The sequence below is a fragment of the Xyrauchen texanus genome, chromosome 20, assembly GCF_025860055.1.
Source record: "Xyrauchen texanus isolate HMW12.3.18 chromosome 20, RBS_HiC_50CHRs, whole genome shotgun sequence".
NCBI lineage: Eukaryota > Metazoa > Chordata > Actinopteri > Cypriniformes > Catostomidae > Xyrauchen > Xyrauchen texanus.
Genome location: NC_068295.1, coordinates 13414277 through 13429936, shown reverse-complemented (window position 1 = coordinate 13429936; position 15660 = coordinate 13414277). Strand labels below are relative to the sequence as shown.

The following is a 15660-nucleotide window of genomic DNA, read 5'->3' as shown; positions in this document are numbered from 1 at the left end:
GGGCCAGCCCGGTTAAGTGTCTTCACTTTGAGATTCCCCTGTCCATCTCAATAGTGGATTAGGGCCGAAACCCTTATTTCTTTACCTTGATATTGTGCAAGTTGCTCTCTTAGAATAGCCATGTATTTAAAGCCTTAGGTTTGAACTGGGGGGTGGAAGAATGAACACAGGCTTAGGGAAGGATTCTTTTGTGATAGTCGCACATTGACGTGGGGTTAACTCTGCACAGGCAGGGAAAAGAAAATCTTCACATTGCATCTAAGGAAAGGATGGAGAAAGTTTTATGTTTTACACTTTGATGTTTCATCAATGCCAAGATATATTTTGCAGGCAGATGACACATTGGTTTTAGAAGAATCTGAATCAAGTCTATGACAACAAGATTGTATATTTTAGCTGAGTTGAAATGTTGCAGTCTGAATTGAATGTGACATAAGAAAAAGTCTAGGTACAGTGAAGTTATAAATCGGCGACATTAAATTCTATTGCATTAATGTCCGTGCTGGTTGCACACTGCAACAAATTGAGTGTGACGTTTTTCAGCTATAGCTATAGTTTTGTGTGAAATTTAAAAAAATTGTCCTTTGATTTATTTTAATGGCTTGGTCAAGACGTTTCAAAAATCAGTTGTCGAATCAGAGTTTAATTCTGTAGTTATCGGTCTGAATCATACAAATAGGCTGAATCGGTCAGACAACCAGACAGCTCACTGCAAGGGATATCAATGTGACTCACTCACTGAACCTCAATCATTATGTTCAGTCATGTTAGACTCTAATCAGGTGTACTCAATAGTCCGTATACGGACCGAAGGACACTTCAATCCGGTCTGAGATCTAAATTGATTATGTAACCATTAGTGTATACACGCACAAAGTGGGAATAGCGCATTCAGAAAGTGTGTCCAGCACTATGTTCTTATTTCTGCTCTCTGCGCATTGCCTCTCTCCAAACTATAGACATTAGGTGCCGGAGGAAGCCTGATTTACTGTACGTATTTGCAGGCATGGTTATTTTAACAATAGTAGCGGAGACCCAGTACCAGTCTTTCGCTTAAACACGCTGTAGAAAACAAAAAGTTAAACTGAAGCAAAGTTAAACTATCTTCAGCTTTCTGATATGTGATTCAGATTGTTTGTTTGTTTGTTTGTTTGTTAGTAGATTAACACTTTTGAGGAAAATATAAAAATGGTCAATTCAGAATTTTTGCACAGCGCAAACCCCTGAACTTTAATTGAATACCCCAGCTCTAAATGAGCTAAGAATCTTTAATGTGTATTCTGATTGAATGAGCCATGTTCAAAGCCATTGTTAAAATCTGATAAATGTACATATTTGACAGGACATTTTAAATAAATGTGCTAAGTTGCTATGTTGTTTGGCAACCTTAATCACCCCACAGTTAAGTGGCTTTCACATGACTCGCGTCGGGCCATCAACCCTCTGCTCAAAGCCAACGTCATGCTCGCTTTGCCCTCCTCATGACAAGAATTGCATTTGAATTTACAACTTTGCCAGGCAAGAAAGTGGGAAGTGTGCACAGTAAACATTGAAAATGTTTCAAGATATTAACATGAATTTAGACTTAAAAGAGGAAATATTCCTGGCAATTGCTTTACAGATTAATTAATTTCAGAAAATAATAGGCTGTTTTACTTTAAGTTCTTAGGATGTTCTTTTTGAATTTGAATGAGTTCAAGAACTGATGTCTCTTGATCCTTGAAAACTAAGGTAAATATGTATGAATTAAAATAATAAGATATTCAAAACCTCTTCATAAAGTTGGAGAGTTTTTATTTTAATTTCTTTATATATATATAATTTATTTATTGTTGCATCGTTCTCTAAAAGACATCATTAGTGAGGTAAAAATCTGTTAAAATCACTAAGGTGTTAAGTTGGACCTGTCATTGGATAAATAGACTTACGTGTATGCAAATTGCCCAGTAATAATTGGCTGATGCTTCGATATGTCAGAATTAACATGGTCAAAGTTGAAATAGCTTGAACTTTATTTATTCCTTTTATGTTGTTGTATTTTTTCCCCATTTTCTCCCAATTTTGGAATGCCCAATTCCAATGTGCTCTAAGTCCTCATGGTGGGCAGTGTCTCGCCTCAATCCGGATGGCAGAGGATGAATCCCAGTTGCCTCAGTGTCTGAGGTCGTCAACCTATGCATCTTATCACATGGCATGTTGAGTGCGTTACCGCAGAGATATAGCGCATGTGGAGGCTTCACGCACAACTCACCACGTGCCCAACCGAGAGCGAACCACATTATAGTGATCACGATGAGATAACTCCATATGACTCAGTCACTCAGCACACCCTGGGATTCGAACTAGCGAACTCCAGCGTCTTTACCACTGAGCTTCCCAGGCCCCTGAAATAGCTTAAACTTTGATCGCCACGTTACAATGCTTGACATAAGCTCAATGCGCCATTGGAGGTAACACTGAAGTGGACACTTTTTATCCCATAGTGTTCAATGTATTTGACATTGCTGATAGGAGTCATGTGGAAGCCCCTTTAGGCTAGTTAACTGTTTTAATTGGCAGAAGAATTATTCTGAATATTAATATTAATAAATTCTATTATATATTTAAAATTTTTGGTTTTATCATTCATTGCAGGCATTTTATAAATGCTATATAAAATGATATTGAGTTTAAGCGTGTGCTATGCCTAAGAACTCAGTTTATCCTTGGTAAAATCTGTGTTGCAATTTTGCACTCTTTAAAAGCAACATTAAAATGCAGTTTAAAGCTTTTTGATACTTGTAATACTGGTTGCGCACATGGCAAAAATGTAGTTGATGATACTTTTTAGTGTGAAAAAAAAACGTGCAAAAAAAGTAGTTATTGTTTAGCATGTTGTTAGTCTTAACAGAGTCAATGTTGAGCTGCAAGACAGAATCATATAGGAAACACTGTGTTTCTTTGTGTGATGACATGGTTTATAGAAAAGTAAAGGTTAGGAGTAATTTTAGCATGTGGGGCAAAAGTGTCACAACCATTACATATGGTTTTTCAAGGTCACACACTGACAGGTGTATGAGTTTATACATCCATTTTAGATGTGGGTCATACAGTATATCTCTTTTTATCCCTCTCTTATTCCTTATGTTTTGTCCTGACACACCAGCATTATTATTTAGGCTCTCCGGCTTGTCCTCTGCAGTACTGTTTCTTTCTCAGAGTATTGCTTAAGACATCTATCAGTGTGTGTCTGTTTCTGAAGCTCCTTCCACCAGCTGACATGTTCTTCCTTTTACACTTTTATGACCTCTGTAGTTGCAGCTCGAGCTGAACAGATGTCATAATAATCTGGCTGGACATCACCTTCATCACCTATTCTCACCTATCAGTCAAATCTTGACAGTGTCAAAGTTCTAAAATCCTTCCTGATCTTGCAGATTCCAGCCCAGCTGTTAGGCTTGTTTGTTGGTCACAGCATGGTGCAAAAGTTCTAAACATTAAAGATTGACTTCTACCAGTGTTTCTCTCTGCAGTTATCAGACATCTGTGTTGCCAAAAGTTGTTGTCTTGTCATTCAAAGTCAAAGTTCAGAAGGGCTCAGATTACGTTTCTGAGACAGCAGAAGGAGAGCATTAAAGTTATTATTTTAGAATAGTACTTTCATTTAGTAATCATTTTATAACTTAATTTAAATTAATTAGTTGATTCTGGCTTTATCAGGTTTATATAAAAATATCAGGTTTACTTCTAATAAAACGGCATAAAGCAGCAATTAAAATCATGAATGAAATTGTTTGATTAGATGTAGATGAATACACCACTTACTATAAAGGCAATAACCAAATGTTTGAATTGTCCACCAAATTTTAATTTGCTCTAAGTACAATCGGTTGAGTTAAAAATAAAATAACCTCAGTAAATTAGCTAGGGAACTAAAACTATTTGCACAGAGGAAATTTGTCAAAATCAATTACTCATTACCAATCGGTATGATTTTGGTTAGCTTGATTTAGATAAAATTTAAAAAAATCAATTGATAAACTAAGCTGCAGCCTGTTTCCTTTTTGTATTCACCAATCTCTTATGAACAGCATAGCACTAGTTTGAGTATATTGGTTCTACAGTATAAATTAGAATGTATTATGGATAATAAGCAGTGAACTTTATTGGAAAAGAATTTGGACAACTCAAAATGACTGACACCCTATAACGAGTCCATTTCTATCGATTCCATCTTTTTCTGTTTGCATTTTAAGTGAGAAAATCTTCTAAAAACAGTATCCAGGGTTCAAAATTAACTTTATGCCACACCTAGAACATTTATTGGCATTTCATATTTCATAGAAACTAGGGCTGGGTATCATTCAAAAAATATTGATACCTTGACTTCAATACCGGTTCCTAAACTGTACTTTTTTCGATACCAATTTTATGAAATCTGTTTTAACAAAATTACAAACATTACACATTACCTCCAAATAACTTTGGTTTTATTTTTTCTGGTTGTTAACTTTTTTTACAGACTCAAAGACTCATCACCTGAGCCTTCTGTTCTCCTCATGCCAGGGTTGGCTGGGGCAGAGACTATAACATTAATGTGAAGCGGAAAAAAAAAAACAAGAAACCTAATCTGTTAATTCATCCAACCCTAAGGATAAAGACGGTTTACCAAGATAACTAGTTTAATGTGAGTTCAGCTTAATCAGTTACTGTCAACCTTAAAGCATTTTAGCATCGATTTAGCTACCTATAGCCATACATCCAAACATTATCTAACGTTACGTAGGTCCCAGTTTGTAGGACTATTTCACAGCGCACAGAAACTTTAATTTAACAAGTACACAAGCATGTACCACTACAAGTTAGCTGATTTTTTTTGTTGGTTAAACGTTAACCTTACCTGTCAGTGTCCCAGTCATAGTGCTGCTGCATTCATCAGTAGTTTTGAGAGGGTGACTGCACCGGCTCGGTCTTCTTGCGGTCGAAGACGGAGCAACTTTCTGCTTTTATGTTTATTCCGTGCACTTTCAAGTTCTTCATCACATTTTTCATCAGACCAGTGTTGCTGGTCTTGGCAGCAATTATCTTGTCGCAAATATTGCATTGTGCGTTGTTGGCATCGAGCCTGGTGAAATCTAGCCACACTTTTGATCTTTTCCACATCTTTTACATCTATAGGGGTTGGAACGCACACACACTACAGCCTCACGTGAACTAGGGGTTTTCCTTGATGCCAAAACACAGCCAGATTTTGGCACATCTAGCATGCTACACGCTTATCACTGACGTTGACGAGATTAACCCCTTAGGTATTGAAATGTGGTGCTGAACGACAAGACATTTTTTGATACTCGATTGTTTAGAGGCAATTTAGTCGGTGCCTAAAGCACTGTCTTAGGTGTCTCACACTACGGACATTGCAATTTATTGCCCTTGCCACATCTACCGTCCTCACGCCTCTACGTAAGGCACGTTCACGCAGATGAGCAGGAACTCTGGGCATCTTTCTTTTGGTGTTTTTCAGAGTCATTAGAAAGATCTCTTTAGTGTCCTAAGTTTTTATAACTGTGACCTTAATTTCCTACTGTCTGTAAGCTGTTAGTGTCTTAACGACCGTTCCACATGTGCATGTTCATTAATTGTTTATGGTTCATTGAGCAAGCATGGAAAATATTGTTTAAACCCTTTACAATAAAGATCTGTAAAGTTATTTGGATTCTTACAAAATGATCTTTAAAGTACAGTGTCTTTTCCATTTGACAATTGCATTATGTAGTAGTGTGTGTTTGCGCAAGGTACACGTTTTTAGGTTTTCTTAAGACTGTTTGAATCATTCATGTGACTTTGGCGAGGGTAAGACTATTGTTATTACGATTACATTTTAATCACATATTATATAGCTGTTCCTAAAGTTACTAGTCAATTGGCAAGTGTAATTTTTGACCCTCACTATATCCAACCAGGAACCAGAACTTATCTAATACTTTTGAGATATTCTGTAACCCTGCTCTATTTCGTCCCAAAGACTTGCATTTTCATTTGTTGTGTGCTCTCACTGTTAAAGAAAAAGTGTTTTTTTTTTCCTCCAGCAAGACATGTAACATTTTTTGGATGATTATTTGATTGCACATGCTGAGATGTTTTAAATCTCACAGTGGTTTTGTGTGCATTTTGTGTGATTGCTATGCATAGAGTTTATACTTGACTGCATTTTTTATATCTCTCAAATTTCCCCCCTTTTCCGCGTATTTACTGAAGCATACACATTTACATTGTTTTCCAAAACTCCTGAATCCAAAGATCTGATGCAAACCCACTGAAAATCCCTCGTATTAAGGGTTTTCTTGTTGTAGCTTGAGATGATTGTTGAATGAATAGAGAGGGCATCTCGCATGCATGCTTGGAACATGTTAAGCAGTCAGAAGAGAGATGGGTTATCAGAGAGACCTCTCAGTGAGGTCTGACGGTTAACTCTGTTAACTCTGACCTTGAATGCACATTCCTCTTTACAGGCAGACATTATATGGGCTTCTCTCTGTTTCCTCTCCCTCTTTCCATGTTTCTTTTTTTAACTCACTGTGTATAATTAATACCCATGAAGCAAAAATCAATTCACATTTGAAACAGAAACACACTGTTTACGTGATGCGTACAAGAGTCTTGTGGCCTCTAATTTTGCTTTTAGCTTTTGCTTTTTTTGCCCTTAAGATATTGTGATATTGTATGCATCTGTGTTCTCTTAAAGGGACATTAGTGTTGCCTTCATGAAAAGCAATTGAAAAGTGTTAATTTAAAAAATGCAAATATATTATATTATTATTTTATCAATTTGAAAAGTATATTGGTGGTGGGGACAATTATTAACACAAAAATAGAGAAGTTAAAGTGAAAAATAATGGTGTATTTATAAAAGGAATGTTAATGCAATGCAATAATACAATAATATAATAATAATATACAATGGAATGAGAAACATATTGCATGGAATAATTTTTTAATCTGATTAAAATTAAGGAATATGACATGATGAATGAAAAAAACATTTAAAGGCCCTTTTTGTCAAAAGACAAAAAAATAAATAAATAAATAAATAAAACACAAAATAAAACATTATTGTTAAAATGAAACATTTTCAGTTGTTATCGTATAAATTGTTGCAATTTTGGAAGTGACTGCTGTATTACCTTGCAAAGGCAAAACAAAATAACCACATTTCTTAAAACGGAGTTATCAGATAAATCTGGTCTTTCAGCCCACGATCTGTCCTGTGATATGTTCAGATTCAGAGTGTGAAAATTCCAGAAATTACTAAATGCTCTCTATAGAATTTAAAGTAACTTTTAAGCTATTTGTCTGTGGCCATATAGTTTCACTGATGCCGTTGTTACCACGTTATTGACATTGTTGGGTACTGAATTCTTCACACACACAAAAAGCGATAATTTAGGGGATTCACTCTTGCATTTAAATGTGGGTGTCACTTCCAAAACTGAGTGTACATTGTTCTCTGTAAGGGGATTATTTTAGAACGATAATAGGTTTAGCGTGTCTCGCTCACATTCTTGACCCCTGGTTCAGTTCTGTCTCTGTCTGCTTCCAGCCAGCAGCAGAAATCAGCCAATGATTATTCCTGTCAGAAAGGGAAAGAGGGAACAGAATGGGGCAGTGACTGACAGAACAAGGCTCTTGTGAGATTCCTGCCCCTCTTCCCAACAGATCCCCAAATTATTTTGTGTTGAAAGCCACAGACAGGACGTCAGGAGACTCCGAGAACGCTGTGTCAGGCTGCTGAGGTGAAACAGACAGTGAAAACATCTCTTCGGCCGTTCTGAAGCCGTGTGTTTATTACATCTCCAATCACCCGGGCGTCTGAGCGCTGAGATGGGTCTTCGGGGTCAATGCCGCCACTTGCGAGTCAACAGATGCACCCATGTTTACTGTTACCCTTTTCTCTCCTTCAGCAATATTAAATATTAATCTCCTCCAATCTATTTATTCTCAGTCAATACGCTGTGTAAACACAGAGGCTGTTTTCCCATCTCGGCTGAGACTGAGGTGATTAATATAGCAGTTAGTGGCATAATCTTTTACATTCACTGGTCAATGTGTCATTAATTTTTCATTGGTGGCAACCCTATCACCTGCGCGGACAGCAGAACAATGTTAACGATCATGTCAAAGCTGCTTTATGGATCTGTAAATTTACAAGGAATTGGCAAGTCGTAGTGATGAATGTGGCTAAAGATTGTAATAGACCATGTTTGGGGAAGTTATATTGGATTGTAGAAAGATTTAAGTCAATTATGTTAACGCGGAGGTGCTGGGTTTGTAAAAATGTGGGCATTTTTTGGACGTACGAATAGGTCTTGGATTTGTGTGCAAACTCAACAGATTGTTGTTTGTGGTAACTGTTAAAAATGTGGTGAGAGTTGAGCAACAAACAGCCATATGGTGGTGTTTGCGTGAGTGTCAAAGTGTGAGTACATATGCTAAGCTTACTCTATGGCATGAATTTAAAACAGAATCCTTCTCCTTTCCCTACACAGGTTTTCCCAATGAGCCGGCAGCAGAAATTGCACTGAGAACTGTGAGGGACTGGATTTTGAGCAACAGAGATGAGGTAGGAGCTGTTGCTGTCTTCAAAACTGTGGACTTAATATGAGGTCATTCCTTGTCAACTTAACCAGAGGTCCTCAGCTCAAAATTGTATTTTTTATATTGTTCTATTGTCTAAAAAGAAAACACATAAATGATGAGTAGAACCAAAACAGTTAATGCCATGGATCAATATTTACAATGTAATACATTTGTGATAAGGAGGAGGGCGTGGCCAGGCCGTGAGGATGCACGCCTGGCTCTGAATTGTCCTAATCGGCCGTAAGGGGGATAAAGACAAGCTGGAGGCACCAGTTCGAGAGTGTGTGTGAGAGAGAGAGAGAGAGAGAGAGAGAGAGAGAGAGACAGACAGACAGGCAGACAGACAGACAGACAGACAGACACGCGGCCGCTGTGTCTGTGCGTTTAAGTTGATTTATGTCATTAAAAGTTTCTTTGACTGCTGGTTCCCACCTCCTCATTGATCATCCTTAACCATTACAACATTATTTAGTAGGGAGTCAAACTGAAATTTCACCTATGATTTGGACATTATTGTTTTCATGTGAATATACAATATAAAGGGGCATTTCTAGTTTCGACAGAATTGAAAAACAAACTACAGACCTTTGTTTGTTGGACAAGAAACTCTAGCTTCAGACCAAGTGACCAAATTTGTTTTTTGACCAATGAGAATAGATAAAATGTAACAATTTATGCATGTTGCCACACTGACAGCCCCATATGAAGATATCAAAAGGAAGGTTTGTTCTGAACCAGAATTTTAAAGGATTTTAAGATTATCTTTAATAGGGTTGCGTACCAATCACTGGTTCTTGTCCCATACTGGTTCCATTTCTTTCACAAGTACTGGAACCGTGTAATTTTCATGACTTATGTTTCTGTTAACAGTTGTTGTACGTGCATTTTGCACGGCGGATCAAACACTGTACTTCAATGCTCTAAAGAGCAGCTATGCTACCCGCTACTAAATCTACAGTGTGAAACACACAGCTCTACCAGTGTATTTTGTATTTGTATTTGATTCCCTAACTAATTATTCTGTATAGTCCAGTTCACTTCCCGTATATTCCAATTCACGAATTACACTCTTGTCACAATCCAGTTCTTTTGAGATTATTATACAAATATGCCTGAATTTGTTCATGTAGGCAGAAGATGCCCTAACCCCACCCTAATGCTAACCATATAGAGTATGTAAGGCTGAGTAGCCTGCCAGGAACAACACTAGGCACCTTTATCCCATTGCATTTTTGAGTCATATCTTTGGCATTAATGCAACAACAGGTGATCAAGTCAACTTATTTTAGTGATAGATCTACCTATCTCTGTATAAAATAATGTAATTGTTACCTTTTTATTTTTTTTTAACCTGTTGCTTTACTCCAAATAACAGGTGAAAATTGTCATTTTTATCCCTCTCTACAAAATAATTGATTATTCACTAAATATTGATTCATGGAATGTAATATTTTGGCTTTTATCATCATTTATATTTATTGTATTAACAAAAGCAAACATTTATGCCAGAGAATTTTCTAAAATTAGGTTGATTTGATATGGAACTACCCTGTGGACTTGCGTTTTAAACTCTGGTCTTGGAGGTCCACCGTTCTGAAAAGTTTAGTTCCAACCCTAACTAAACACACTCGGATGTAATTTTGAAGTTGTCCTGGTGACCTTAATTTGTGTGTTTAGGTGTGTTTGATTAGGGTTAGAGATACACTCCGGTGGACAGTGGCCCTCTATGACCGGAGTTAAATCCCCATTGCTGCAACTTTGTGCCCACAATGCACACTTTTGCTGAACCAAGTCTGGTGCAGACTGCTACCTGACAGCCCATTCAACAAATTGTAGACTCTGATGGGGACCACAAGGTCTCAGAGTGGTATTTTGGACAGGGCCTTCAATGCCGCTTGTCCTGGAGAGCTCCTTGTTTGGAGGTCAGATATTTTAAATGGCAAATACTTATGAAGAAGAGTAAATGTTGGAACAACAGTCCATTTCCCTGATGAAAAATCAATTAAAGCTCATAGCCCTTCCAGGAGGAATATATGTAGTGGCAACTGCTTTCTGCAATTGCCATTTTTGTCTTTATCACTCTATACCTCTTAGTGACATCCAGTTATAGACCATTTCAAGAATGTAAAAACAAAGGAATTAGAATTAAAACAAGTCTCTTTTTCAAGGTAAGTTAGTCCATTCGGCGGACATTTTTGGAATGTTTTTGGACAGTTTCGGCAGCTATTTTTCTATGTAAACAAGTGCCGTGAAAATGCAGCTCCTTTCTACTTGGATGGGGAAATACCAAAATCTCCAAAAGGGCTGGTTAAGATTACGATAAAGAACAAATTTCAAATAAGCAGTAAAATGAGCTGTCCAGCTTCCCTGGGCCTCAGCACATTAGGGGAATAGCGGCCCGGCATCCTGGCCCATCGGCCACGACTCTTGCTCCAACTCCCACTGGGGTTCCAGGTGCGGCTCCTCTAATTCGTATCGCACCCTTCCTGCTCCATTCCTGGACCTGCAAAGACACCAGCAGGTTGAGACCGGTCTTCCGAGGAGAAGCGCACTTGGTGTTTAAAGGTGGCGGTGATGAGGGTCTTCATTGGGATCACGTGAGCCCCATCACGCAAGGCAGGTAACGATGATCCACAGGAAGGGCTATATTTATGCTATAAATGCAATTATCCCATCTTATATAGCTAATCCGGTCAGTCGATTTTTGTATCTAAAAGGTGATTTGCTACTTTACCTGTAAGGTGGGTTGACCATTGGCTTCAATATCTCACATTCATTATATTTTTGTTTTGACAAGCAGGAAATGTTCATGGAAAAATGCCGTCACATGAGTTTACCAACGAACAGTCCTTGAAATGGTCTCTATGGGGTGTCATTTAACCACATTAAAAGAGTTCTTAACATTGTGCTTAGGATACACTTTGGGATTCAAATAACACTTGCTGCAAAACATTAATGAACTGCCTGGTCGTAAATCTGTGAGAGCATGTCTAAACCAAAGGCTACAAATGAGAGGATTTCTTTTGAAAACCCAAACCCAGCAATTACACATGCCTGACTTGATCATCAACGCAGCTTGTTACCTTGACGCGCATTGAATTAGAATGCAGTTCAGCTTGAGGAAGGTCCTTACATGGTCTGTTAGCGGTTTTAAATGGGTATGCACTTCAAGCATCAATGTGAACCAAGAAACAGAGAGTGAGGAATATGTTTGTGTGAATAAAAGTGTGGATAAAACTCAATCAAGATATATTTGTAGATTAATTAAATAATTATGGTGCTGTTTAAAGAGTGAATGCACAAATGTGTAGTAAAGTTGACAGGTAGACGTTCTAATTAAGTGTTTGACTGAAAGATTGTGGATATGACATATTTATAGGATATTCATCTTGGTGGACTAGATTTGCTATAATGCTGCTGCAGAGCAAGTACGGAGGCTACTCCTAGAACATACACTGAGATGCTGATTTCAGCATGTGGACATGTTGCGTCATCACAATTAGACAAATAACAAGATATGCTTCGTAAAGCATGCAGGACATGCTGCAGCACATTTAGATATAAATACAATACCACGTAGCAGATATAGACAAGTGAAGCTGGGGAGGAGGAGGGTTTCAGAGAACATTCTCTCAGTGTGGTGCAGTGAAATTGGCTAACTTGCAAACTGAGCACATTTTAATTCTTTTAAACCAATCACTTAGCAATCTAAAAATGTAATATATAATAATATCTGCAAACATTTGTACACATAGTAGAACGACTGACCATAGGAGATTGAAAGCCACACCCCATCATACTCTAGATTTTAAAGGAAATGTATAACATTAGATTGCTGGAGGTAAACTTCCATAGGATTGACAGAAGTAATGTGAAGGGAGCACATTCATTCTTTAATAAGGATATGCAGTGTAGCATATAAACAAGAATTTGAATAAAATTGTTCTAAAATCAACCTTGTAACTAGTTGCACACTCACATAAAAAAACATACAAACAAAACTTTGTTGATACAGCTCTACTACCTCCAGGCTTCTGCAAATGGATTGCATAACAGATTGCTGAGCCGCTTTTACTGAATGGCTGTTACCTACGGAGGCAGAGGGCAGTTTAATGTAGTGTTATTGTTAGGCCAAAGTAAAGCCTGTGGGTTGAGCATGAACTGTGGGGAAGTGAGGATTAATTACACACTATTTAGCCAGAGAGGACAAAAACATAAGTGCCGTTAGAGGGATTTACTGTTCTATTCTAATGGCACATCTACATTCATGGCTTCAATTTATGTATTTTTTCAGAAACAAAATGACAAAAACAGAAAAAGTGTCGTTTCAGTAAAATCAAGGTAAAAGATTGTGTCTTGGGCACATCTGCCACTTATTTTTAGGCTACTTATATGGTAGCTAGAGATGTGATCATAGTCATATTATTGCTGTTACATTGCTGATAAAAATAAAAGGCAATGAAAGTCCACAACTGCAGCCAGTCCTTTCCAAACCACAAGTTTGTAGACTGATTTTTGCTATGCTGAAATTAAAGCAAAATATGGTACTGTACTTCATCATTTTATTTAACAGAGAACTATACATAATTGTATTGTTGTGTTATATGTAGATGTGGTTTCTGTGAAGGGAATTCCTGTAAGACCCAGTCAGCTCCAAATTCCAAGCAGTCATATCTCCTCTAAAGTTCATGCTGGTAGTTAAAACTCCTGCTTGTTACAGTGAGAGATCTTGTGATAGGAATAAAATGGAGGTCTCCCCTCAGATCTTACACAGAATATTTAAGAACTCATCTCACTCCCCTCCGGTCAAAGTGAGAGTCAGGAAGCGAGAGATGAGTTGGATGAAATGTCTGGCCTGCAAACCTCTACTGGGACTCTAAAACTGTCTTTGACCTGAACAATGAAAAACTGTGAGAAGATGAGCGCAGAATATGAGTGCTTGGTCATGTAACTAGATCCATTTCAAATCACCAATTTTTGTACCAACAAGCTTTTAAAAATGTATATTATTTTCTACTCTATTCTATTGTACTGCACTGGACCACACTATTCTAATCTGTTATGTCGTACTGTAGTGTGGTGTTCTATTCTATTCTAGTGTAGTCTATTATTCTGCATTGTACCATTCTGCTATGTTCCATTCTATTTTATTCTATTCTATTCTATTGCACTGCACTGCACTGATCTGGACTGCTCTTTTATATTCTGGTATATTAAATTCTACTGTAGTGTAGTGCTCTATTCTATTCTACTCTATTATTCTGCACTGTACCATTCTGCAGTGTTCTATTCTATTCTTTTCGGTTTTATTCTACTACAATATGTTTACTAAATTCAATTGAACCTGGTCATAAATCTGTTTTATATCTTGAAACCAGCACTTATTTTAAGGACTTTCAGTTTTTCATTTTCTCAATGGCATCCTAGAATAAACACTTGAAAATCCCCTGTAAATGATCATTTGCTGTGCTGATACCATTTCTATCCATAACAGGGTGCCATTATGTGTAAGGCATGTGAGAGGTGCATTAGTTGTCAAGAGCATCAACAGACTTAAGTGTATGTATGCACTATACTGTTAACTTCACAATAAGGTGCATTAGCTTGGGCTTATATATTAGGTCCTGGGCTCTTAGCCACCTTAAGATGACTCCACTTACATGTTTAATATATCATAGTACAGGCGTGCTGCAGCACCTCACATGCCGACAATTGTGATTGATGACTGAAAGTTAACCTTCGCATGCCAGGTGTGTGTTCACTATAATGCATTGGGGAAGAATAATGGACATGGGATTTTCTAACTATGGCAGGCCTGCAGAGCGAAGGGGTGTGGGATTGGACAATGTGCTTGAAGGAATTTATATATATATATATATATATATATATATATATATATATATATATATATATATTTTTTTTTTTTTTTTATTATTATTATTCATGCAAGTCATTTTAGAATGTATAATTGAATTTTGTCAAAAACACCTGGACTTTACCTTCCATTTATGAAGACAGTCAAGTTGGTTTTCTAAAGGTGAGGTATTCTCATTATGTAAAGGTGCACACAATATGTTTTCCACTTAAAAAGTTTACATAAATAATTGAACTGTTTTCTTAAAAAGTGTTTAAATTTTGCACTTTCATATGAGTTAGATACATATATAGATAGGGAGAGAGAGAAAGACAGAGAGAGAGAGACTGAGTGAGAGAGAGAGAAATAGAGATGGATAACAAACACAAATAGGAGTCATAATAATACGCATGCGCACCTCTCTAGTGGTCCTGGTTTTAGGGTCACGCTTGCTCCAGAGGTTATTCTTGGAACATGCCATTGATTAGCTCTGTGTTTATCCTCTGGTCCAGCTCCCCATGACCCTGATAGATTTACAGAGAGCTCCACAGAAGGCGTTTATTTCCTGCATGAAATCATTCTGAAAAACCAAGCAGTGGGTGTTTCTTTCTATTGTGGTAAAGCTGAGCAGAAGCGGACAGCCTATGTAGATTTCTGTAGACTGCAGGGTCCAGCTCTGTCATGATCTCTCACATCTTAGGGAATCAAAGCAGGAAGTAATTCTTTGATCTGCTCTTATAACTCTGGACAACACTTCACCCACTTTTTCTCTATATATTTCTCATCAGACTATTACAGACTATGGCAGCTGTGCCCCAAAAAGCAGAATTAATCAGTTAGAGTAACAGCCCTGTTTTTAGACATTTGATAAACTGTTTAGCTCTATTTCATTCTCTCCATCTGTCATTTATGGACAACTATCAACACTTTTGCTGTTTTTTTACTTTGGTCCCTTTTTTATACTAAGAATTTATAATACCAGTCAAAAGTTACTTACTTATTCTTTATAATTGCTATTTTCCACATAATAGAATTAAAGCTATATAACTCAAATACAGTTTTGAAAGAGGTCCCATGTATTTTATGCTGGACACTTGTTGGCTGCTTTTCAATTGCCAGTCCTTGTCAATATACTTCAATAAAATAATAGTTAAAAAATATTAGCTCATTTTATATTTGGCTGCAAAACT

At 37.2% G+C, this 15660-nt stretch overlaps 1 protein-coding gene across 2 annotated transcripts in view; it reads left to right on the top strand.

The window, feature by feature from the left end:
- Positions 1-15660, top strand: part of macrod2 (mono-ADP ribosylhydrolase 2) — a 785092-nt gene that overhangs the window by 580401 nt on the left and 189031 nt on the right. For both annotated transcript variants that reach the window (XM_052150997.1, XM_052150996.1), the window contains exon 8: positions 8526-8599. In XM_052150997.1, the coding sequence (XP_052006957.1) occupies positions 8526-8599 (74 nt within the window). The remainder of the gene's footprint in view (positions 1-8525; positions 8600-15660) is intronic.